The sequence below is a fragment of the Endocarpon pusillum genome, assembly GCF_000464535.1.
Source record: "Endocarpon pusillum Z07020 unplaced genomic scaffold scaffold5276, whole genome shotgun sequence".
Classification (NCBI taxonomy): domain Eukaryota; kingdom Fungi; phylum Ascomycota; class Eurotiomycetes; order Verrucariales; family Verrucariaceae; genus Endocarpon; species Endocarpon pusillum.
In genome coordinates, this window is record NW_006916496.1 from 3,922 (window position 1) to 29,223 (window position 25,302).

At 49.1% G+C, this 25,302-nt stretch overlaps 8 protein-coding genes across 8 annotated transcripts; 3 read left to right on the forward strand and 5 right to left on the reverse strand.

Moving 5' to 3' along the window:
• Positions 1-522: 522 nt before the first annotated feature.
• Positions 523-4,009, reverse strand: EPUS_05393 (uncharacterized protein; the record flags this gene model as incomplete). Its single annotated transcript, XM_007806263.1, has 7 exons — positions 523-1,501; positions 1,555-1,818; positions 2,002-2,113; positions 2,163-2,744; positions 2,804-3,184; positions 3,246-3,438; positions 3,632-4,009. The coding sequence occupies 7 exons, from the start codon at positions 4,007-4,009 to the stop codon at positions 523-525; spliced, it is 2,889 nt and encodes a 962-aa protein (XP_007804454.1).
• A 387-nt stretch (positions 4,010-4,396) lies between these two features.
• Positions 4,397-8,152, forward strand: EPUS_05394 (uncharacterized protein; the record flags this gene model as incomplete). The annotated part of the gene is made up of 11 exons (XM_007806264.1): positions 4,397-4,494; positions 4,546-4,813; positions 4,895-5,508; positions 5,655-5,756; positions 5,813-6,045; positions 6,106-6,139; positions 6,197-6,375; positions 6,709-7,602; positions 7,678-7,831; positions 7,884-8,034; positions 8,087-8,152. The coding sequence occupies 11 exons, from the start codon at positions 4,397-4,399 to the stop codon at positions 8,150-8,152; spliced, it is 2,793 nt and encodes a 930-aa protein (XP_007804455.1).
• A 730-nt stretch (positions 8,153-8,882) lies between these two features.
• Positions 8,883-10,590, reverse strand: EPUS_05395 (uncharacterized protein; the record flags this gene model as incomplete). Its single annotated transcript, XM_007806265.1, has 3 exons — positions 8,883-9,588; positions 9,637-10,238; positions 10,318-10,590. 3 exons carry the CDS (start codon positions 10,588-10,590, stop codon positions 8,883-8,885), a joined length of 1,581 nt encoding a protein of 526 aa, XP_007804456.1.
• Positions 10,591-11,359: 769 nt separating this feature from the next.
• On the reverse strand, positions 11,360-16,275 carry EPUS_05396 (uncharacterized protein; the record flags this gene model as incomplete). The annotated part of the gene is made up of 2 exons (XM_007806266.1): positions 11,360-16,149; positions 16,218-16,275. 2 exons carry the CDS (start codon positions 16,273-16,275, stop codon positions 11,360-11,362), a joined length of 4,848 nt encoding a protein of 1,615 aa, XP_007804457.1.
• Positions 16,276-16,695: 420 nt separating this feature from the next.
• On the forward strand, positions 16,696-17,288 carry EPUS_05397 (uncharacterized protein; the record flags this gene model as incomplete). Its single annotated transcript, XM_007806267.1, has 3 exons — positions 16,696-16,833; positions 16,886-17,209; positions 17,262-17,288. 3 exons carry the CDS (start codon positions 16,696-16,698, stop codon positions 17,286-17,288), a joined length of 489 nt encoding a protein of 162 aa, XP_007804458.1.
• A 2,176-nt stretch (positions 17,289-19,464) lies between these two features.
• EPUS_05398 (uncharacterized protein) lies at positions 19,465-20,292 on the forward strand (the record flags this gene model as incomplete). The annotated part of the gene is made up of 2 exons (XM_007806268.1): positions 19,465-19,861; positions 19,931-20,292. The coding sequence occupies 2 exons, from the start codon at positions 19,465-19,467 to the stop codon at positions 20,290-20,292; spliced, it is 759 nt and encodes a 252-aa protein (XP_007804459.1).
• Positions 20,293-21,566: 1,274 nt separating this feature from the next.
• On the reverse strand, positions 21,567-22,688 carry EPUS_05399 (Short/branched chain specific acyl-CoA dehydrogenase; the record flags this gene model as incomplete). Its single annotated transcript, XM_007806269.1, has 1 exon — positions 21,567-22,688. The coding sequence occupies one exon, from the start codon at positions 22,686-22,688 to the stop codon at positions 21,567-21,569; it is 1,122 nt and encodes a 373-aa protein (XP_007804460.1).
• Positions 22,689-23,491: 803 nt separating this feature from the next.
• On the reverse strand, positions 23,492-24,767 carry EPUS_05400 (uncharacterized protein; the record flags this gene model as incomplete). Its single annotated transcript, XM_007806270.1, has 2 exons — positions 23,492-24,271; positions 24,438-24,767. The coding sequence occupies 2 exons, from the start codon at positions 24,765-24,767 to the stop codon at positions 23,492-23,494; spliced, it is 1,110 nt and encodes a 369-aa protein (XP_007804461.1).
• Positions 24,768-25,302: the final 535 nt, after the last annotated feature.

The following is a 25,302-nucleotide window of genomic DNA, read 5'->3' on the forward strand; positions in this document are numbered from 1 at the left end:
TTGCCGTTACCTCATTGCCGTTACCTCATTGCCGTTACCTCATTGCCGTTACCTCATTGCCGTTACCTCATTGCCGTTACCTCATTGCCGTTACCTCATTGCCGTTACCTCATCGTCGTTACTGTTACCACTGCTACCCCTTTTGCATGTCAACTTATGCATCTATGAACAAACAAACAAATAAATGGCTACACAAATCTCATTGGATGGATAAATGACAAAACCATCAACGGAGGCTCACATTAATAAAACTGTGCAGAGACAAAAGCAGCGAACAAACAAATGATTGACTCTACATCTCCTAGCAATTAAGGTGATAATCTAGAGACAGATGTTGTCAGAGCTGTAGCCCAAAGCCTGGTCCTAGTCTTGTGGCAGAGCGCCCATTGCATACCACGAAGTGCGCATGTTTTCTATCTCCACTCAGACTTCTTCTACAACCTCTCAATTCCAAGTTTATACCAGGCTGACAGCCTACCACTCTGGCGTGCTATCATAGCATTTTATATGGATTCAGCCTCCTCACCGTCTCGCATGAACGGTTTTTTCGTGTCTTTTGCAATCGTTAGCTCGCGTAAAAGCCTTGCCGCACCCCAAGGAGCAAGCGAATGGACGTTCAGCATTGTGACTTCGAATGTGGTTTCGTAGAGCAAAGCCGCGAGTAAACCTTTTCTCGCAAACAGAGCATGCGAATGGCGTCGAGGCTCGTACCGTATTTGCTGCCGTAAAGGTGACTGCCTCATCGTTCTCATCAGGATGGTAGGCCTTCATGTGCTTGTCCACTTCTTTTGACGACTTGAACCCAAACTCGACCATTGTACAATTAGGGAAAGTGCATTGAAACGGGCGATCGTGGCGGTTCTTGTGTAGATCCCGGCACTTTGCGTCTTGGAAACCTTCATGAAAATAGAAGCAGGTAAGTTTAGGACATTTGTATCGCTTGTCGCCGTAAAAGGATTCTAAATTCTTCTGTCTGTTGGACGAGCAGTTTGTAGAGAACGTAAGCTCTTCGAGCAGTTTTCTATTGCGGGCGAAGGCCTTGCCTAGGATTTCCAGACTGACATTGTTTCTTGCCTCGAATCCCTTGTTCTGGTGCTGATCCACATGATTCCACACCAATTGTAGGCTTGCATGAAAATTGCGCTGTTGAAAGGCTTTGCAAGCTTTCCCAGAAGTGTGCACAATCTCTTCCTGGACAAACTCTTCCTGAAATTTTACGGTAAAGTCATTGAGTGCATTCCCGAGCTCCTCCATGGTCTCCTCTATATCGGACTCTGCAGCAGAGTGAGACTGCTCTGCTTCTATCATCGCAAGGAAGTGATGTGCCCAATTTGCAACTGCGTAGTCCTGAAACGCAAAGTATCCTCCAATCGCAAATTCAACGAGTTTCTCTTGGCTGATATCGTCATCGAAGCATTCGAAAGTGAGATATTGTATGCACAGGGCCGTAAGATCGCATTGAACTATTGGTGTACGTACGTAGCCGGTATTAGCAATAAAACTGCAGAAAAGCTCAATCAGGATGCTTCCATCAGGGACGTCTCATAAACTCACAATTTGGCTGTGCTGTGAACCAGTTCGATCCTATCGCCAGGCCGCAATACAATTAGAGATCCGCAGATATCGCGAATATGAATTCGCAGTCTCCGATCATCAAAGTTGACAGTTTGCGAAATTGGGTCAATTGATATTGCTCCTTGTATCTCATGCCACTTCAGAGGCCTTACGGCGCAAATCATCCACCCAAGGAGCTTTCTTGCAATCGTCCACTCTGCAGGGGTTGAGTTATGTGCTATGCGGCTCAGAATTCTCTGGTACCTATACTTGGTCAGCTGAGTAGAAAGCGCCGCTGTCAATTATGTCGCTTGAGCCTAATGGAGGCCTTGCAGACATAACTTAATCATTAATAGCCAAGACCAGTTTCGCATGGGGTTGGCCGAACACATCAACAGTACGGTAATAAACAATATAGGGAATTAGAGGCCTTTCAATATGACTTACGCTTGTTCGAGCCCCTGCGGGAATCTCGTTACCTTGATCTCCTCTTGGAGGTGCTGCCGTGTAGGTTGCGCATACAGGTTGGACATGACCAATTTGACAAACAAAAACATCCCTGTGAGTTTGTTTTAGGTACGTTATAGTCAGATCGTGGGGATCAATACCTTTTGCTCTTCTACAAGTAGAATCCACTATATAATCAACCTGGTGATTGTCGAGATCATGCTTCCGCTGGATCTCCTTGGTCTCCTTGAGCACAAACGACCTGATGTCATTTTCGTTGTCTGAGGGTTCAAGAGCTATGACTTCTGCGGCGGAGAGAGCCTTCTCGATGTCGTTCTCAACCTGGCTGATGAATAGCACACGTATTCTTCCTGGTTCCTTCAGATCGTATCGATCTATCACTGAGGTAAAGAATTGTAGAATCGATTTCCGCTCCGACTCCTTGCATTCGTCCAACCCATCAATAATGATACATTGCTTGTGAATCTCCTGGCAAAACAATTCCAAAAGCTGTTTTGCCAGACTTGTGGAGACTAGGGTCAACTCACCGCTGGCCAGGTATTTGTCGTAGCAGAAAGGAATCAAATGACGACAATGAAAAATAAGCTGGCTCAACAGGCCTTTCAGAATTGAAAGGAAGCAGTTCTTGTCCGAATCACCGTCTTTGCAGTAGAAAAAGCTAGTCGTAGACGTTGTGGCATGCAGACAGCTCTCAATGATAACAGAGGCAAGGACGGTTTTGCCTACTTAGAGTGAGACCCTGTGCGCAGTTGCCACGTCTTTCATCAGCAAAGTCACATACCTGCGCCGGGTATTCCATTCAGCCACAATATAGAGGATACGGGCGTGTCAGCTTCTTTCCAATTTTGGAGCTTGGAATTCCTCAGAATCCAGCGCCCGCTCTCCGGGTATTCACTACGCGCCGCGCATGCAAAATCGTGGTCCGACTTCGTGTTCGCGCCAAAGACCCAGTTCATAATCGTGACGTAGTTTTCCTGGCGCTGGGCTTCTTCCATATTGTCTAAACGATCAAGCATAGCCAATCTATCGGCCCGATATTGTTGGATGTGAAGTAGATTCGCTTGGCTCTCAAGCAGTTCGCTGTGTTGGCGTAACCCGTCCAAGATGTGCTGGAATCTGGTCTTGAAGTCTTTCCATGCAGAGCGGAATACTTGACGCCAAACTGTGCCATAGTATGTCAGCCATGTACGTCCGCTGCGTAAAGAGCGACAACCAATCCCTACCAGGGCCGGAAAAGAATCGTATTGCACGCTTGTGAAATTCGAGGATATCAAAGTATATCATCTCCAGGACTCTTCTCATGTGCGGGCTCTTATCAAAAACCGCTTGAAATTGCTGCAGTAGAGGGATTTGATTTCCAATCTGCTCATAGGCGCCGAGTAGGATGTCAAAGGATTCGGCCCAAGTGCTCGCTACCTAGAGCACAAAGAGCGGTCAGCTCGACGCATCCATCTCAAGCATCGGGAACATCAATGTGGGAAGGTCTAGGGGTTATTCAACGTGGATGGCGAGACTCTGAATGATCCCCCAAGATAAAGCGTCAGAGGCAGCCATGCTTCTCTTACATGCTACTACAGCGGCGTTCTGGTGCTTGGGGCTGTTGCCATACCTGCAGGACAAACTTCATAGGCCCCCAGATGAAGGCCACGAACTCTGACGTATTCAGGAAAACCTCGATCACTTTGCCGAACTGTTCCATGGCTTCGAGGAAAGACTGAATCCGAGGCATGTTCATCATCTCTTTTCTAGTAGCCTGTTCTCGTTGAATGCGAGCCATCTCCAGCCGTACGTCGTCCAAGGTTGCGAACTGGAAGTCATCCTGCTCTTTTTGTGTGAGACGTTTCTTGAAATTCGATAGAATCAAGCGAAAGCTATCGTCTGAGACAAACATCGTACAAAGCTTGAAAAAGTCTTGCGGACCCGCCTTCACTGAATTCAACACCAGAATTTTGCAGCACAGCTGACCGAGTTGCGAAGGCTCTTTCATGATAAACACAATTCATGATTGATAGAGGCTAAGAAGAACACTGAACCGTAAGGCAAATTGGCAGTGAGCCTGACCAATATGCGGTACTCCATCAAGGCAAGGCTCGAACTGCGAGCGCAAGGCTGCGCTTTGTCGCTCAGCCACTGCTTACCCTCGACGCAACGATGATTGTTCGGAGATTGCATCGATCAAGCGTCAAATGCTCAAGGCAGCTTCGAGGCACCCTACTGCCTTCACATTATTCAAGACGCTGCGACTTAAGAGGGCCGAATGTCCTAGGACCGCCAAATAGAAGTTCTGTTGCAAAATGGTTAGTTTGGGTAGCGTTGGACCTCCGCACCCGACTCCGCAGCTCTCTCCACCTGAAAAGAGGCACCGCAAGTTAGCATGACATCGCTTAAGCGAATACTGAACCATGGCAACGACCCTGCAGACGATTACTGGCAAAGGGCTATTCTAGAATGCCACCAAGACAATAAGTTTAGGTCAAAATCGTTGCTACTCCTCGTCGCCGCGTCGTTCTAACATCTTCTCAGCGACGAACCTGTGCTAGCCGATCAATCATGGGACCTGGGGAGTTTATTGCTCAATGCAGATAGTACACTCGACGACCTCGACCTGGACCTGAGCCAGTCAGAACCCGCATCTAATGCTTTCCTCTCCGCGGGATATGACATCGAAGCCTGGGCTGCGCAATATGGGCCCTCGGACGAAGGGTTGTCGGTTACCCTGGAAATTGGTGCCCATAGTGTGACCTCTGAACACTCCCTAAATGGGCCTTCAAGAGAGCTCTGTTATGGGATGGTATGTCATCCTGGCCTTCTAAACGCTTTTCATATACCGATGTCTTCCTGTTCATACCAGAAATACTAATTCCTGCTTTAGATCTACCGCACGGCCGTCAAACTTGTGGGAGACATGTCACAGATCAATACCAAGCTTCATGCAGACAATATATCCAAGAATGCTAGAAACTATATTTTTGAGATACAGAGTTCTTCGGATCGAGTCTACCTGTCGTTCCCAGATGGCGCTGAATTCGCACTCCTGGACACCCGTACAGCAAAGATCCTCAATGGACTGCTTAGTCTACCATCCATCCACCTGGAGGCGCTAGTAGATTCGACATCGTTGTACGATGTCATACGCAAGGCTACCAAAGCAAACGATGCTTCTTTACGTATCAACATCAACGTTTATGGATCGAAAGAGTCTTACAAGGAAGTCGGTCACCATCTTTCTGCTGGCAGAATTTATCTGCAGGACCCTGATCAGCGAAGCCCGGGATCTACATACGAGAATCCTCACGTCCTAACGTTTCCTGGTTTGGAAGCTCAACACGTGGATCTCAGTCCAAAGGGAATTGGTGAAAGCGTGTTGCAAGGCGACGACACCTTGCAGTTCCAAGAAACTGTCTCTAACGTATATGCTACCTTGAAGAGAAGCTCACATTTGACACGAATGATTGGAGACACTAGACTCAGGACACCCCTACTTCAGTGAGTCCCTAATGCTCATCTTTAAGTTACATGTGTCATCGTGGTTGGTCCTTCGCAATGGTTTCCCTGCTTGGCTCATTTTCATTCAACATTAGTGTATATGCTTTGCCTTCTATCTTCACTTCAGCTGACTTGGGACCATTCAGACATCAGGAAGAAGCTTTATCGTATTTGATGCAGAGGGAGTGTGGTCCAGTGTCACCTGAATTCTCTCTATGGCGCCGCGTGGAGTCGGATGGTCACGTCAGGTAAGCGTGCAACTTTTGACTACTCATTGTACAGCTCTCACCAGTTACTCTTGCAGTTACCGCCATGCGATCACAAACGCCATATCACCAGTTATGCCTTCGGAAACTGGAGGAGGCGTTCTTGCGGATGAAATGGGCATGGGCAAGTCGCTTTCTATCCTGTCGCTAGTTACGAAGACTTTGGAAAATGCTCACCACTGGGCAAGCAATGGCACTGCGGCTTTGTCAAACGAAGAGTGGGCCAGAAAACCGATATCTCGAGCTACGTTGGTGGTTGTTTCCTCAGCCTGTGGGTGGTTTCGAATGTAACTGTCTCCTGAATTTGTGCAGAGGCTGAGAAGAATGCCAGTACTGCTGAACAGTTGGCAATCAGAGATTGACACGTGAGTTCATCACCTGCCGCATTCGACTTTTGTTTAAGTTTAACGCTCTGTCACCAGACATCTGGACGGCACCATCAAAACCATAAAATATCACGGGCACAAGCGCGAGAGAATACCCACTATCATTGGAGATTCAGATATTGTTCTGACTACTTACCACACCCTCGCAGTTGACCTCGCAGCGAAGAAGAGCCCGATGCATGAGATTGTATGGTTCAGGGTTGTTCTCGATGAAGGTATGCAAACCGCGCATTCCTCACTGCCCCTTCTCAAGGCTGGGGTCAACAGAATCATTGCCGGGTTTTGTGGTCTCTGATTCACCTATTTTTGCACCGCCAAAGCACAAAATTGCAAGAGTATTTGACCGCTGTCAAGTTGTCACCCGTAGGGAGTGTCAAAACCCGACTTGTCGACGCAATAGCAGTAGGGTGGGCATCAAGATGCCAGGCATCTTTGCATCACTGTTGGGCTGGAGCAGAGAACACAAAACCTAGCAACAATCTGTTGACCCCTCGTCTTATCCCCAAACAATAGAAGGTTTTAGATATCCAGACTTACGATTACTGAAGCTCACACTATACGTCGACGGTCCACTACTTTCTACCAAAGTGTTTCCAAACTGCATGCAAATTCGCGCTGGTGCTTAACAGGCACGCCTATTCAGAATCGGTTGGAGGATATCGGCACACTGTTTACCTTTATTCGAGTAGCTCCCTTTGACAGTATGGCCACATTTCGGAGATTCATCGTGATACCCTTTGAGCAAGGTGGAAATGGTCGTACTTCGGCCTGCGAGCGGCTACGTCTGCTTATGGATTCCCTCTGTCTGCGCCGTACCAAGGACTTGATTCATCTACCAGACCAGCAAGACAGCATCCGCGTCATTGAATTTACAAGAGAAGAACGAGAGCAATACGAACAGACCAAGAAAATCATGATTCGGGCAATTCGACAAAACGCTGACGAAGCCCACAAGAAAAGCCTGTTTGGAATGTTTCAGGCACAGCTTCAATTACGAATCCTGTGCAATCACGGCACTTTCCAGCGTCCATTTTCGTGGGCCAGTAAGCGGGACTTGCTAGACGAAAAAGAGGCTGCCCTTTGCTCGGTTGGACAAAACGGTGAGATTAAATGCTCCTCTTGCAGACAGTCTATGCCTATCTTAGGCACGAATCGAGTCTACCGGACATATGCCGAACGCTGTGCCCACGTCTTATGTCTAGAATGCTTAGACGAGAAAGCCCAGGAAAACGGCGATGATGAGGGTCGCCTACCCTCGCAATGCCCTCTATGTGATACTGCTAGCGTTGCCGGGATTGAATTCCAAGCTGGTGGGAGCTTTGCAGCACAAGAGGGACGCCAGGATAACTATTTCCGCTTTGGGGGTCATTCTTCAAAGATGGCTGCACTTATATTTGACGTACAACAAGACTTACTGAGGACGAAAAGGCAAGTCGTACGAAGTCGGTAGATTTGACAGATCTTTTTGGTTCTAACATATCGAAGCATAATCTTTTCCTGCTGGACGAGGACCCTAGATTTGATCGCAAAGCACCTCAACCAGCATTTGATTTCCTTCAAACGTATTGATGGCGAATGTCCACTGCCAACCCGTCAGAAGATTCTCGATGATTTCGCTCGAACGCGTGAGACGCCAGTGCTCATCATGACGACTGGCACAGGTGCATTCGGGTAAGTGCTAAAGCTCTGCGCACATCTCGGTAAGCTGAGAAGCATGGAAAAGCTTGAATCTCACAGTGGCGAATCGCGTCTTCATCGTCGAGCCGCAGTGGAATCCCAGCGTCGAGAATCAAGCCATCGCCCGCGCACTAAGGCTGGGCCAAGGCCAGTCCGTCCTTGTCACAAGATATGTAATGCAGGGTACGGTTGAGCAGGTACGTCGATTGTTTGTTGTCAGCAAGGGAATTTGAAGTTGATTCAGAACAGGAGATGCGATCCCAACAGGACCGAAAACTCAAGATAGCCGAGGCTGGTTGGGAATCACAGTGCTAACGTAGTCGTTCATGGCAGCTGTTTTTCCTAAAGCCTAGGCCCCCAGCTCTCAGTGCACGAGAGGGCTCCTAGGCTGAGGGTAAGACTAACTTATATTCAACTGGCCAGTATATGTCCTCTACCGTCTGCCTCAATATGAGATGTGAAACATACACAGTACAACAACTATCGTCTACATGCTTCATAGAGGTTGTTGGTGGCCGAGAGAAGTGTATCATACTACATGAATTGGCAGCTCCGAGCCTCTCACCTCTCGCCCAGGTCAGCTGGGAGAGTAAGATGCATCGGCCGTCTACTTTACTTGAATTTCTACTTCATTCACTTCGTCGCATCCTCCAGTAACCGTCCTTATAGGCAAGGCAAGTGCGCTTGTTCCTGCCTTTCAAACATCGTACTGTCCATTCATTCCACGCAACAATCCATTCCAGCTGCTTGCACCTCTTCCAGGGACTCTTTCCACAAGCTCTTCGTTCCGAAGTCATGGCTCTCGTACGTCGTGTCTTACGTCTACGTCTGCTGGAGCTGGGAAGGACCGAGACTAGGACTCTTTGTCTCACGGGACATTGATGACCGGCGTTGAGAATGTTGCAAGACTAAATTTCAATGGACCTTCATAGTTCATACTGGAGCGACCTTATACGGGTCAACCTGTAGCCAGTATGACTCCTTGTGTACCTACATTTTACGGGTTTTGTGCGCCTTTTCATGGCTTACCACCTGCTTTTGCGACCTACTTCTTTGCTGGAACTAATTCCCGATACTTGGCCTCCCACATCTGCACTCTAACCCATTCCTCCAACTCTCCGTCATCCTTTGGGATATCCTCTCTTTGTGCATGTCCCTCATCCACAGCAGTTTTGATAACAGCCATAGCAATCTTGACACTAATCTCCCTCACCTCCGTCACATCTGGCAGCAAGCCCCGATTGGGATCCTTCAATGCCGGGCTCTGCGCAGCCAAAGCCTTCACGGCAGCCACCAGCATCTTGTCGCTCAGCAACCTCGATCTTGACAGAACAGCTCCAAGACCGATGCCCGGGAAACAAGTCGAGTTGTTACATTCGGCCACTTCATACTCTTTGCCCTTGTGTTTGACGGGTGGAAAGGGACTTCCTGTCGCAATGAGCGCTTTGCCGTCCGTCCATTCATATATGTCCTTCGGATCTGCTTCATGGAGTCTGGTTGGATTGCTGAGCGGGAAGATGATGGGTCGATCGACGTGTGATGCCATTTCTTGTACGACTTCTTTCGTGAAGGACTTGGACCGGGTTGAAGTTCCAATGAGCACGTGTGGCTTGACTTCTCTGATGATCGCCTGTAGGTTCTTGGTGTCCTTGCTCTCCCCCCACTCTGAGGCTTTGCGAGCAAATGGCTTTTGTGCTGTGGTGAGGCCGTCACCCTGAGAATCGAGAAGCAGTCCCGGTTTGTCGACGCACCTATACTATTTGTTAGGTGTCAACATGAAAGCACCCTTCAGGCCTCACCATATTTGTTTTGCAGCCTCTTCCTTAGTCTTATCACTTTCCGTAGCAACAGCATCTCTGACCTGATCTGCAATTCCCATCCCTGCAGACCCAGATCCAAACACCAGCATCCTCATGTCCGTAAGCTTGACACCACTGACATGCAATGCAGCCATGATAGCTGCCAGAGTAACACAACCCGTGCCCTGGATATCATCGTTGAAGCACGCGATATGAGGCCGATACCGATCGAGAATCCTCCTTGCATTCTCCAGCCCAAAATCCTCAAAATGAATATAAGCATTAGGATACCGCTTTCTCGCCCCCTGCACAAACCTGCCCACAAACTCATCATACTCCCTCCCTCTCACCCTCGGCCTCTTCAAGCCCAAGTAGAGCTCATCAGTCAACAGATTCTGATTATCAGTTCCCGTATCCAGCACGACCGGCAACGTCCTGTTGGGATGAATGCCCGCACAAGCCGTCATGAGCACCAACTTCGCCACCGCGATCAACACCCCGCCTACGCCCTGATCACCAATCCCCAGAATCTCCTCCCCATCACTCACGACGATATAATCGATATCCTCCGGGCCGGCAAACCGGGACAGATTCCTCTCCACCTGCTCCGGCTCAGTGAGGCTGGCGGAACAGGCGCGAGTAGTTCTCGATCGCGTCACCCTCGGTCGGGGTGTAGATAACGGAGAACATCTCCGTGAGGTGGTCGAGGATGAGCCGGTAGTAGAGCACCGTGTTCTGCTCGGCCATGCTGGTCATGAAGGAGGAGGAGGAGGTGGATGGTGGGCTTGTTCTTCGTGTAGGAAGAGATGCTAGGAACAGGCCTAGATAGGACGTACGGAGTAGGGACATTCGACCGGCTTGTCCATAGACAGAGGCAGATCGGAGAACTTTCCCTTTGCCATACTTGCGGCTGTGACTGATCTGCTCTCTTGATGAGTCAATTAAGAGGTACATGATGAAGAGACACAGTGAACCCGCCAGAAAGAAACATAAAAACGTACTGAACCTCGTATGATCTTATCCAGTCAATCACGAGAGGAGATGAAAGCCATTCAAAGTGAGTAGAACAAGAAAATACACCAGACTGTCCTTCGAGATGTCTCTACTCAAGCCAAAGGGAAAGAGCACTCGCTCGCTTTCAGTCTCCTGCCCAAATATAGTTGATGACCATGCACAATGGATTAATTGGCACTCACGATCTCCCTCGCCGCTTGCGCTGGCATACAGTGACGGGATATATGATTGTCAGGAAAGGGTATTACATCCTCAGGTATAACGGACAGCCCTGTACGTCATTTTCACGTGCATAAAGCTACCGCTCGTATATCGTGTATCGAGATCAATGTCTATTCGGTGCAGCGGATGACATCCCGGAAAGGCACTGCAATCCCCATCCCTAACGGCGGGATTAAGTAACCGAGATAAGGGGATTCAACACCATGGGATTTGAGTTAAGAAGTCGGCTGGACTACTGGACTGTTGTGGCATTTGGGTCAGGACTTCCAGCCACCATGTAGCTGTCAATAACCTAATTTAACTGTAAAGGCATGCAAGGAATTTCATAATCTGCTCATATTGGAAGCATGCTCTTCGTGCCTCGGATCGGTAGCGAACGCCTCCGCATGCAATGCAGTGGTCTACTAATGGAACAGTATCATACACAATTAGACAAGGGCACGGATCCAACGTGCTCCAGATCTGGCCTCTGCTCGACCAAAGGCAATCATCTAGCCCTCTTGACTCGATGTTCACCGGCTTTCCTCTTCTTGGATCTCCTATCCCGCGTTGCTGTTGCCAAAGTCCCAGCTTTGATCTCACCGAGCTCTTCGTTCTTCCATCGGACCATTGATTCTAGGACCCACTCGTCCAGATCACGCACTGCTCGATTGAGGTGAGGAACTCGAGCAACAATGTTACCGGTCCCGTTGACCAACGTATCCTCGCGTGGAGTTTGTGCTCCTGGAGTCCTGGGAGTTGCGCTCGTTTCGTGCGAGACGACTTTCTCATCAAAGTCACCATCATCGGCGTGTCTATCTTCTCGCTCAGCTAGTTTCGCAGCGACAACGTCCTCTTGATCTTCGGCTGTTTCAAGCACAGCACCCAATCCGCCTTTCGCAGAACCAAGCACCTTGTCGAGGGCAGCGCTAGCATCTTGATCAATGCCGCCAATGTCATCACCAAGCATATCACGAACACTGAGCTTGTTGAAGTAGTCTGTGGTAAAGTCACCTTCTTGAATAACAACGTCGTCAAGCATACGCTTCTGGTTTGACTTGCGCAAGATGTTGGACTCGATCGTGTGCTCTGAAACGAACCGGTAAATGTGAACATCCCTGGTCTGACCGATCCTATGACAACGGTCTTGACATTGCTTGTCCATTGCAGGATTCCAATCGAGATCGTAGAAAATCACGGTATCTGCACCGGTAAGGTTGATGCCGAGACCTCCAGAACGAGAGGAGAGGATGAAGGCGAGAAACTGGGTATCGTTATTGAAGCGTTCGGTCAGGATTTGTCGCTGCTCAATTTTGGTCGAGCCGTCAAGTCGCAAGTATCGATGGCCATGAATATTAAGGAACTGTTCGAGAATGTCCAAGACCTTTGTCATCTGGGTGAATATCAAAGCTCTGTGCCCACCAGCTTGGAGTTCTCTCAGGAGCTTGTCCAGACGCTGCAGTTTTCCACAGTCGTACTGCAGCAATCGCTTATCTGGGAAGGCGATAGATAGACGTGTTCGTGCCTCGTGGAAGGGGTCTTGAATCCATAGCTCAGGAGCCTCTCGTACAGCCATTGTTCCTTCTTCGGACAAGAACCTGCTGGCTAGATCCGTGGCGACAACAGCGGGAGTAATGCAACCGAATCTTCGTATTAGAGGTTGCATTACAGTGGCTCGATGCTGAACGCTTTGTACCAGATCTAATCTCGCAGAAGGTGTGCTCAGCTCCCAGAAGCGTGGAAAGGACTTCTCGTCCGAACACGGTGAAAGTGCCGTACTTGTCGTTTCGATAGATAGCCGAGATATTAGACCAGTTCCATAGAGAGGCTTTGCCCGATGGTGGAAATACTCTTGATAGAGGCTGTGCCCAAGCTCAGCCATTCGGTCATGTCTACCAATACTCTCCAAAGAAGCCAACGCTCCAGAAATCGAAGTATGAGGATATTGCTTGACCAATCCCAGACGCTGTTGCTGTACTAATCGAAGAGCTTCAAGCTGCGAAAAAGCCATTATTCTTGAGCTCTCCAAAACCTCAACAGCAGATTTGTTCTCGTTTGAGATTGGGGCCAACCGCAAAAAGTCCAAGTTTGCCTTCTGATCCCAGCCAGAAAGCAGTTTGCGTCGAAATAGGAAATCGTTGACCTCAAACTCGGCCACTGCAGGTTTGGACATGGCGAATGAAGTCGTCACAGGTCGTGTCTCGAAGAGATCTGGATGGTTGCACACCTTCCGCAGCTGCATCAAACAATTGATGATGGAAAGGTAATTGCCGGAAGCGAGTGTCTCTCGCGTCTTTGCCATCGACATGAAACCATCATATAGCTGACGTTGACGCTTCGAGAGGCGACACAGCTCAACATGTTCGTATTTGGCCGGCATTTGTTTCTCAACGTCGGCCTTCAGACGTCGAAGCAGATAAGGACGGATAACTTTGTGTAGCTTTGTTACTTGGTCCCGCGCTTCATCATCCATGGTGTCTCTTCCTTGGTCCAGTATTTGATCGACCGGCTTCCTGAACCAATCGGAAAAGTCGCTCAGACCAGCAAATGCTTCATCTTCATCCTCTGCCATGTCTGTAGGTCTCAAGAAAAAAAGCAAGGACCACAACTCGGTGAGATTGTTTTGTAAAGGAGTTCCGGTTAGCAGGAGTCGAGCACGTGTCTTGAACGTAAGCATAGTCTGCCATCTCTGAGAACGGAAGTTCTTGATGTTGTGAGCTTCGTCAAGTATCATGTAGTGCCAATTGCGTCTTTTGAAATTCTTATGATCTTGAACGACTAGTTGATATGAGGTTACGACGACATGCCAAAGATCATTGTCCATCCAGCCTCGCCGCTTCTGTTGTCGTTCAGCCTGGCTTCCATAGTAGGTTAAGACTTTGAAGCCTGGACAGAACTTCTTGAACTCCATTTCCCAATTGAGTATTACACTTGAAGGAACTATGATGAGGTGGGGACCCCAAATATGATGCTCGGTAGCGAGATGAGCGAGGAGTGCAATGCTTTGAATGGTTTTTCCCAGCCCCATTTCGTCAGCAAGGATGCCATTACGGTGATTCGAATAGAGGTTGGCCAACCAGTCGAGCCCTTCATGCTGATACTCTCGAAGAACACCGCGCAGCAAGGATGGCACAGGGGTCTTGATACGTGGTATGTTTGATTTTAACGGCGTGACAGGCCGTTGACTGTCAGCACGCGCGTCACTTGACGTGAAAGAGTCTCCATCCGAAGCTTTGGTGACTGACGTGTGTGGTGAGACGGGAGTACTGGGTCCGATGCTATTGTGCTCGTCTGTCGGAAACTCGATGGCAGGGGTCGACATGACGTCAACCTTGGCCACTGAGGTAAGCGGCTCTACCTGTACAATTTGCGAAGTAACCTCTGGCATGGAGCGCGCAGCATCTTCTCGTTCGAGCGGTTGGTTGTCATCGCCTATCACGTGTCTTTCATATTGCTCCACGCTCAAGATAGGTGCAGGGCTGGCAAGCTCGCTGAGGTCGGTAGGTCCGAAAAGGGAACGCAATGTCGCAGGTTCTTCATCTTCCTCCTCCGTCTCCTCGGCTGTATCACTCCGATCAGAATTTTCAGTATCCGAGTCTTCACCGTCGTTAGTGCCGATTGACTCAGAGTCACTATCAAGAAGAGCATTGTCAACCTCTTCTAGAATCATGGGTTTGGCAATTCTGACGCTAGCTTGCACAGGCTCTGCATTAATATGTGCAGCTGTATCGCTGCCCACAGAGGGTTCCAGTGCTTTGGGCAAGCTCGCATACTTCTCACGGAGCTGTTCCGCTGTCAATGAAGCATCTGCATCGTTGGCATTGCCATCAGCCTCGCTCGAAGAGTCGCTGCTTGACATGTTGTCCTCATCCTCCTCGTTTGAACTTTCCACAGTGTCGTCTGTGGAGTCTCCTGATTGATCACTTTCATCGTCTGAAATACCTAGTAGGTCCGCATTCTGCTTCGGTGCCAGCATCTGGGTATGCTTTTCTACTTGTTCATTGAATTCCCGCAATTTACGAGCCTGATCAAGAGCATCAATTTCAGCTTGTCGAATCTTATTCACTTCGACTTCGACCAAGGCCCAGAAACGTGATATGTCTTTCACAACCTGCCGGTATTTGGCTGCCTCTAGATCAATCTGCTCCTGCTCGACCTCTTCGGCGGACTTGGGTATATTGGCACGAACGATCTTTGCAGCTTCGTGAGCGATTCTTTTTGCATTTGATTTGTGCTTCAGGTGCTCATTGTGAAGAAGCCTTCGAAAATGTAAGGCGTGTGCGAGGAGATGGTCATGGTGGAAATGTTGCCGATTTGGCTCCTTTTGCCGCTCTGGCAAGGCCTGTTGTAGCTCTTTGTCAAATTGTCCACCTAAACGCTGAGCAACCTCAACCTTCTTGCGAACTTGTGCCTCTCTAACCACCTGGCGGGGTGTTAAGACTCCGTCGCCAGTTTTAGGCTCCAGTTCGTCTTGCTCTAGAAAATCGCGAAATGTGGTGTAGCGTTTCGGCAGCGGGATATTCGCAGGAGTTTGGACAACGATCGACGGCATCCGCACTGTGAATTTGATCTTTTGCAACCTGCTCTTGGGCGACTTTTCGGCGGCTCCTGGTCCGTTAAGCTGGTCGTCCTCGTCACGTGACTGTGGGCCTATCTTCCTGTTAAAGCTAATAAGTGGTTCGTGAAGTTGCGATATCAGTGAAGTCGGTTGACGTTGGCCTCTTTCTGGGCTTAAAAGTTGTTGTGTAGAATGTTGTTGCTCAGTCGAAGTATCACCATTGGCATCTCGGAAGTGTTGTGTGACAGTGCTCTTAGTCCCTTGAACCGGTGAGCTTTCAATTTTGGAAGCATCATTTCGTCGAGCGGATGTACTCCTCGTAGGCTCTTTCAAACCGGAGGGTCTACCTGGTCCACTTTGCGCAGGTCTAACAGCAGCCATCGTTCTCCTCTCAGCGCCCTTTTCATGTTTTGTGTGGTTCGAGGATCCACCATACGAATGCCGCGCCAATGTACTTCTGCCCTCATCGACCTTGTGCGCGGCTGCTCGTGTCCGTCTCGTTGCTGATTGTGGCTGGAGCTCCAAAGGAATGGTATTGGTTCGTGACGATTTCCTTCTCCCACCCTCGACGAAAGAAGTTGGTCCATCAACAGCGATCCTTTTCCAAGGGGGTGATATTGGTCGAGGCAATGTCTTCGAAGTGGCAGTCGTGTCTGCAAGTTTCCGCTTTTTCGCTGGCGGTCCAGCCTCATGTTCCTGTCCAACATCTTCTGGCTTGGTAAACTGAGGTAATGCTTGATCTATAACACAATCACACAATTAGTAAAATTATTCAAGTATAGCAGTCGTGGGGACAACAATGGCGAACCTAATTCAACGGTAGAGTTGTGAGGTTGCGAACTACCTTCAAGGCTACCGTTTTGCATTTCTCGAAGCAGGGGAGAATGCGGCCCCCCTCTGAGAATTTGACCCCAAGTATCTCAACAACGCGGTGGTGAAACCACAGAATAAGCAGATCAAAAGATTCATCTGATCGTAAAGAATGTCCTGACAAAATTTGAGCGTGGCCACGGTCCGGGAAGATGATTGGGGATGGGAATAAGTGTCCAGTTGATGTGTTGCGTGGAGGAGAATTTCGGAGTGGCATCTTCCCTCATTTAGATGACTCGCCAAGCTGTGAAATAGCGTGCTTCAAGTTGGATCGCTTCAAAGCGGCATCAACCTCACCTTACACTGCTCCTGTAGCTTTGTCGCATTCACAGCGGCTTACAACCTCAATCCAGTCTGATATCGAATACTCCGAGCCCAACATTGCTCTTCGAATGTGAACCTTGATTTCATCTAGGATGTTCTCCAGAAGGTTGCTGGCTGGTGCTGCTGGCATACCCAAAACCTTGGCACCACTACGATGTACCCCTCCTGCCATCCACTTCTCATCCATCCGAGCTCTTCGAGCTGAGGCAGAAAGCCCCGATCCGGAAATGGTACGAAGACCTGGTCTCAGAAGGGTCTAAGAGCATCTGGCTGACTGTGCAGAATGGTGGCTACGTCAATCCTACCAACCATCCGTACCCTCTAAAGCGTCAATTCCGAGATCCATATCACCCATGGTGGGACAAACAAGAGCGGAGAGATTTTGGTGAGCCAGTGCATGAAGACAATGATATCTTGGGCATTTTTTCGCTGGAAGAATACACGCACATGAGCCCCGCTCGAGCATTGTTTCTGTGGGGTTGCTTTATATCTGCCGTACTTGGTTTGAGCTATGCTGTGAAGCAGACTTATCCAGACAGACCGAGTGCTCCCAAAGAGTATCCCGATGGGTTGGAAGCCGAGCTCGGTGGACGACACGCTCTGAGAGTAAGTAATCCGCTTAGTATAAGGGAGATTCCTGTTAATCTTAACTTCATAGGCATGGAAGGACAGTGACAGACTTTGAAGAGGCTGGGCTTTGCTGTCGTTGCTTTGTACATATGCAGAACCGGAAAGTCTCGACACTGCTGACCGTCAATCGCGATTCATCTCATATGCCGCTGATGGAAGATGCATTTCATTCCCAGAATGCTCCAGCGGACACAATTCTGCTAAAATCGTCCTAAGCGTTAGCACAGGCGCAAGGGCTTCAGAGCGAAGATAGACGGTTACCATAGAGTGAACGCAATTTTGTACCTGTTAAGCAGAGGACGAAGCTTCCCTATTCAGGCATTATCCCCCCACCGCTGTCTACGCGGTTCAGTCTCTTCTGGCTACAACGGTCTTGGGACCGCTCGTACTTTCTGAACCGCACGTAGATGGTTAAACATGTTATGAACTTACGGGGGCAATATCTCAAGAAGTAGCAGTGCCACTGATAATCTGCGAGTAAAAATAAATCGAAGTGTTAAGTGTGAAGCACCTGCCCATTGACTCTCAGTCGGCTGGTATCCCCATGATGACCCTTGGTTACTGACTCTTCCATGTGGAGCAAGACCCAGTGAAGCAAGTAGCAGCGAGTGCGCTGTTGGCAATGCTCCAGCAGCTTCGCAGCTTTCCAATGGCGTGGAAATAGATGAAGTTCTACGCTCTTCAGGGCAAGCTGCTTATCTGCTTACCTGCTTACCTGCAATCTGCTGACCAATCTAGAAGCAAGGCTAAATACGTAGTAGCCGTGCCACAGCCGCCATAACTGCAGCAAATTGATGATCAGCACGATTTGACCTGTCACATCGGAAATTTCCCGAGAAAACTTACCAGAAAAGCATACCTTTCCCGTTACATGCCACATCTCGTTTAATGTTCGGAATGTTTGCTTTTGGACTGCAGCCCACCTCTTTGAGTGCTGATCGCCTACAGTGGCCCTTCAGTTCAACGGCCATGAAATGCTCCAGAGCTAAAAACATGAGCCTGAAGAGAATTAGCCAAGCCCATCAATCCATGTCATGGAACCTTGCATTTCTGGTCATGGTCGAGTTTCGATCAACGGCATTCCTGCTTGCAGATCGTGGAGAGCATTTTACTTTTACCATGTGCCATCCTGTGTCATGCAGGCTGGACCACGTCAGAAGCCTCAACGGCCCATCAACACCTGCATGGATGCGTGACTTTGCATCTGGTTGGCCCAGTGAGTACATGGTATTTTTCGTGCCCAGGTCGCTTCAAAGGCAAATGGCCAATTTGCTAGGTTTCACCATTGGCAATAACATGGACAATGAGTCTTATGTGTCAACGGTTCAGATGTCTCTCATCCTGAGACAACCCCAGATAAGCTCCGGCATGGATCTGTTGCATTAGTGATCTTCTCTAGCAATGTGACTGGACGTTCAAGTCCCTCGATCGACGCCAACACGTGACATACCGCTTCTTCATCGAGCCTCAAGACATATCATACGGCACCTCAGCCCCTATCAAAGACCTTCAGAGACACTTGGTTTCAGAAGTCCTGAAAGGACCATGGCTCCTACTTCTGCATATCAACCCCGATTTCTTCTTTTGATTGTTTTAGTGTTGTGGGAAAACAATGTGCTAAGCCCTAAGGATCTTTTCCGTGGTTACAATAGAACCTGGCAAAAAGATATCTGCCTGGCGTTCCATCGTTTCTCTGTATTACCACCTCCTGCGTCACAGTTGTTATGACTTGGGTAGAGGGGCATGCTCATGGTCTAATTCTCGGTTGAATGAAGGGTATGGTCAGCATTTTCAGAAGAGACGACGAAGCGCTATTGAAACCTTATCACGGGGCTTCTGATCCCCTTGTACCGAATAGATCCGTCGTTGAAAGGTTAAAGGAAGGCAGATGCTCTTATTCGTGGCAACCAGTGAAACGATTCCTTCTGCAAGCCATACTATTCAAGCATGTTGCCCTCTTCTGGTTTTGTCCCTGAACAGGTAATCACAGAGCTATGATGGATTAAGCAACGCTTGTCTAAAGCTGATCAGCGCCACCCTAACCCTGCCCGTCCAAGAAGTATCGCCTAAGTTGTCTGCCCTGATATATATGCTCGACTATGCCTTACATATAGTCTTGCGAGGTTCGCCACAAGTATACCGGTCCTCTGCCTCCTTTCGATACCTATCTCCATTGGGCTTAGGTGTTCGGATATGAGTTGCAAAACCCGACTTTGGTCAACCTGTAAACCATGGCAAAGACTTCTGCTGCACACCATCCTTCAAGGCAATCAGCAATGCGCATTTCGAATGCGGGCGACCAGACGAGGCAGAGGCGAAGTCAACATCGACTGCCCCCCAAGAGGAGTGTTAGCTCTCTTTCTGCAAAACAGCTCGAGAGGAAACGTGCCAACGATCGAGAAGCACAAAGACTGATCCGCCAGCGAACAAAGGATCGTATCGATGGCCTCGAACAGGAGATATCCGAGTTAAGAAGTGAAAATGAACGACTCCGCAGATGCCTAAAGCCGAGATCACCTCGCGAGGCAGACGTTTTGCATAGTCGACACAACTTCGAGCCAGGGAACACTTCCTGGAATCGTTCCAAGGTCATGAACGTGTCTCGCGGTCGCTTAGCGCCTTTTCATGGTGAGTTCGGTTCCTCGCGGTTTATCAGCACTCCATACGTTACATGGAAGTTAACAGCGATGAAAATAGAAACTGTCCAATCCGCTCAGGAGACCTCACAGGAAACCTGCTCGCCTGTAGCACCCGATTCATTCACTACATCTTGTGCCACAGCACCGCTTGATATGAATTCCTCCTTGTATTATTGGGGAGCATCAGCAGCATGTGCTTCATCTGACGGGAGTGTTGACGGAGTTCACACTCAATTCGAAAGAGCACTTCCACCGCCAGTTTACCCTTCTTTCGTACCATCATATCAAGTACAGCAATCCTCACCAGTTACGCTGCACTGCGTTCTACCTAGTGGACAAATCCACGTCGTTCCTCCAGAGAGGCAGGTAGACGATGTCATCAACCGAAAGGTCTGCAACCAGGCAAGCTGGTCGCTATGACTGGATCATTTTACGCCGAGTCAAAGGTTATGGTCTTCGAATTTACAGCGTGCTTCCATCCATCTTCTACCTTCGAAGCCAGTCTATCACACGCAGCCCACAGGATTACTCTCATAAGCGCTCCATTCGAGAAACGTCAATGTATTATGCAAGGGCAAAAACGACAACGGACACATGCGATATGATTAGCACGATACTAGCATTTGACCAGGCGGAATGGCAGTCCACGCTGATGAAAACATTTTGCATTGACACGCAGCGGCAGAAAAACGAAGCTCGAGACCGGAGGCCTGTTGACATTGCTCCATCGAGACACCATTTCCGTCTCGTCGAACTGAAATTTCGCATAACCACTTTCATGAATATCGATCACTCGGCGTTGTGGCCAGATGTCTTTGCTATACCCTTCTGTTCTTAAAAGGAATGTCTTACCACTATTGTTTTTGTGTATCTCAGCTCCTATAGCCAATCACCAAAAAACCTCTCTGCATATTTCTTTCCTGCCCCCCGGAAATGTTCGTATCAATATCATACCTTACGCCTCAGCTCCTGCACATATATGCTATACTAGTGATAAGAGATATTGCTGCGGTATTCTTACTCCCTTGAAGAGAATTTCCCTCATGATTGTATGCAACCCAACCCCCCCAACCTGCCGACTGATAGTCACCAAAATGCCACTTTGAATCCATGCCCTCCACCCACAAGAGAGAACGATCTGGCGGTTGATCGATGACCACGATAAACCCCTAAAACGGCAGTTCGCCCACCAGCAATATGTTGTTTCACAGAAAAAGAAGGCAAAGGAAGCTTGCTGGCTTGCATTGGGAGACCTGTGTGCTGCCATGGGCGCATAAGGTAGAAACAAGCGCAACTCCTAACCAATACTGCGCACTTGGTCTAGGTACCTACGCATTGTGCGCAATGTCCATGCTGTCTAAATGCCTTGGACCGAGTGAGTGCCTGCCCTACCCCTGCACGATCCTCGGGCTTTATGAATGTACGTATGTATGCATGTATGACTCGATCTTTCCGGCCCGCCTCCGAACGAACTGTTATGTATGACGTGTCTTCCTTTCAAAACGGGCTAAGTGACTAAGTACTCCGGAACACGATGCTTCGACCGCAATCCCAGTCTCGATCTCAGATCGCTTTGATGCTTTGTCTTGAAGAGGAAGGAGGACTCATACGTATCTATACAGCCGGGTAAGCATTGCCCCTACTATCCGCCAAGCTTTTTCATCGCTCTCCGTATGTCGTACGTTACAGGTAGGTCAGGTAGTATATTCCTTCTGCAACAGCTTGGCCACAGTCGTCAACTGGATGTTACTGGTACCCTCATAGATGGCGCCGATCTTACTATCCCGCCACATCTTCTCTGCGATGCCATCTCTCACAAAGCCCATGCCGCCCATCCACTCGATCGCCTGCCCGCTCACCCGACCGGCAACCTGACTCGAAAACAGCTTCGCCATCGCAGCATCCATCACGAAGTCTTCTCCGGCTTCTTTCTTTCGTGCTGCGTTAAAAACCATCGCCCTCGCGGCGCAGATCTCCGTGTACGCCTGCGCGAGCTGGTGCTGCATCCCCTGGAAGGAGCCGACGAGTTGGCCGAATTGTTTACGGTCGTTCCACACGTACTTGGCTGCGTTTTCCCATGCGCCAAGGGCGAGGCCGGTCATCTGTGCCGCGATACCTATTCGACCTTCGTTGAGAAGGCCGATGGCGTATTTATATCCCTCGCCTTCTTTTCCCAGCAGGTTCTCTGCGGGCACCTCCACGTCGTCGAAGTTTACAACGCAGGTACTGCTCGCTCTGATGCCGAGTTTCTTTTCTTTCTTTGCGATGCTGAAGCCCCTATCCGCTTTCTCGACGATGAAGGCGCTGATCCCCTTGTACCCTTTCGAGGGATCGAGATTGGCGAAGACAATGAATATTCCCGATTCCATGGCATTGGTGATCCACATCTTACTACCGCTGATCCGGTAAGAACCAGAATCTGTCTTCGTGGCGCGAGTTTTAAGAGCGAAGGCATCGCTTCCGCTAGCGGGCTCGCTGAGGCAGAAACTGCCTACCGTTTCTGTAGCAAGTTTGGGGAGATATTTCTTCTTCATTGCTGCACTGCCCCATTTTAATATTGCTGTATTTACAAGCGTGTTGTGCACGTCGCATAGCACGCTTACGCTTGGGTCGACGCGGGCGAGTTCCTCAATACCCACAATCGCGGCGGTGAAGTTCATGCCTGCTCCACCATATTCTTCCGGAATCTCAATCCCCATCAGGCCTTGCTCGAAGAGGGATTCGACGACCGACGGGTCCATAGATTCCGCTTCGTCCATATCTCGGACTTTGGGGCCGACCTCTGAGTCTGCAAACTTGGAGACGGATTCTTTCATCAGAGCCTCGGTTTCGGAGAAGTGGGTTATGGGGGTGGGGAGGAGGGCGGCATGGTCTATTGGGTCAGCGAGGCGGCGGTGAGATGTGGTGGTGAAGGGACGAGATCTGGGGGCTGTCAATTGATGATCATGCTAGATTGTATCTAGAGATATGACTCTGCTCTGACCTCTGTAATGTCCTCGACGGTCGTGTCTTGAGTGTTGATTTACAAGAGACGCAACCCCTCGAGAGGGGTCTAAGGGTTCTAGCTATGGAGGCCATACCGAGCCCTGGAACGAAATGACGATCTCCCTAGGTGATGCAAGTGGGGGTGAAGCTATAGGAAGGGAGATATACACCTGAACAGTACAACCACCAAGAGACGGAGAATTATAATAGATCCGTCGCATGTCCGAGACAGGGAGAGGGAGAGGGAGAGGGAGAAGAAGAGGCCGAGGCAGAGCACATGGAATTGTTCTCGAGACCCTTGTCTCGCTTAGCCTCGGCATTGGAGTCTTGGCAATGTCTTTCCCCGTGATCCAGACTTTTCCAGATGAAACAATTTCATGAACTACATTTCCTAACTAGTTAGAAGTGAATCAGGAGCAGCACCAAATTTCTCTGTACTAGGTTGGATCATGGATAGAGTTTGCCATGGACCCTCTACCCAGAAAGGACGAGCTCAGACAACGTAGGTATGTAGGTGGACCAGAAAGGTGAATAGGAAAAAGAATGTCTTGATTTTCAGGATTAGGGTGAATCTGTTTCTAGATACGGCGGTGCTTCGCCCTTGATCAATCAATTCATACGCTTGCCTCTTAGTCTAGCTGTCCTCATTCTCCTGGTTATCATTTCTCATGAGCTTCGCAAGGTGTCTATGTGCCCTCGCTGCATCTTCGAGCGCCTCGGCAATACGTATATGATGCGAGACTTCTTTCTGTGAGCAAGTGCCGTCGTTTTTCTTCTTCCCCAGCAAAGCCTCACCCTCTCCTTCACTTTCATTATCCTCGTCTTGGCCGCTACTGCTCTCTGCTTCTTCCACATCATCGCCCTCCTCGATATCCTTCCCAACAACCTTCTCTACCTGATCCACCTCTGACATCTTCCATTTCACCAATCCGCCAGTTGCGAAGAAAGTAACACACCCCACCACAATATACATAATCATAACCGCCCGGTTACTATCCCGTGACGGCGTGTTATCTAGATCCTGTCTCCAAGCAAAGCCAAGAAACAGGCCAAACCCAATCAGAAAGCACATCACACCGGACAACAGAAATGCATTCGGTAGTCTCAGCAGCAGCAAACTGGCGATCGAAGTCTGCAATCCGCCCAATTCCCCTGACCTTCCACGGGAAGATGAACGGCCACCGTTCTTCGAGTGCAAGCAATTAGCAGATCCGTTACTCAACCACATCCTGACTCCCTTGGGCTGATTCAATGCGCCTAATATTTGCCGCTGAAGACAGGCAAGCATGGTTGCGAGGATGGAGAAGAGGAGCGCGGCGATGATGAAAGCGCTGGCTGTCCAGTTTATATTGGAGAGGGCGGGTATTTGGAGAGTGGTAGATGATAGCTGAGATACAATGGCCGACTTGACAAGCTTGTTTATTAGTCATCGTGTAACAAACGCAGTTGACTCCAGTATATCGCGGCGTAAGGTATATACAAAGTTGTCAAACAGGCCTGGGAGCCATAGGAGAAAAATTCTCTCCCCGTAAGAGAACATATGGAAACACAAAGATCCTTCGGATGATGTTCAGACATACCGCAACAGCCACCATGCCCACGGCACTAGTCTGGCTCTCCTTGAAAGACATGACCGTCTTATCACTCCCATGTATGATTAGCTCGTTGATCTTGCGTAGTTCTTGCACATCGAGAAGCCACAAAGCGGCAAGTTGGACCGGCCGGCCATAGTTTGAGAAGCGACTTTTCAGGTAGTCCTCGTCTTTGGGGCCGAATGTGGAGGGGCGCAGGAAGGATGCCGCCATTATCCATCCGGCAATTACTGTATTACGAAAAGGGGACACGGTGGGGAGTGAAGATGGGAGGGAGAGGGAGATGAGGAAGCCAGACACGTGATGAATAGTGGTCATGGTTTTATGTGTGGCTAATTATTCAGTTTAGTTGCTAACTAGTAGGTATCTTTGGTAGAGCCTTAGTATTAGCGTAGTTTGGCTACTTTTGATGCACGACTCCGTAAAATTATCTCTATATTCGAACTAGAAAATTAATTATAAAAATACTACAGCAATATTATTACGGTAAAATTGCAGCAACCTCATCTTAGTAAGGAAAGAGGCCCATTCAGTGACGCAGGGGAAAGAGTTTATCTAATCTCAGTATGTAGAAGACTTGCAAGGGCGCAACTCCGCACGCGGCACAACCTCCGAATTTTCATCGTAACGCTTACTACGGTAGTAATGGTCCACCGGCCACTAGAGCGGCAGCCTTACATTGCACAAAAGGCAAAGAGGCGACAAGTCTCTGCCAACTGAAAATTACAGACGAGCTTGTATTCATGATGGTTCTCCATCCACCACCAAGAATATCTATGTTAGCACTTTTCCTATCATGAAAGTGCAAAGTTTGGACCATTGAGGGTTGGGCTGCCTCAAATACGCGAGCAGG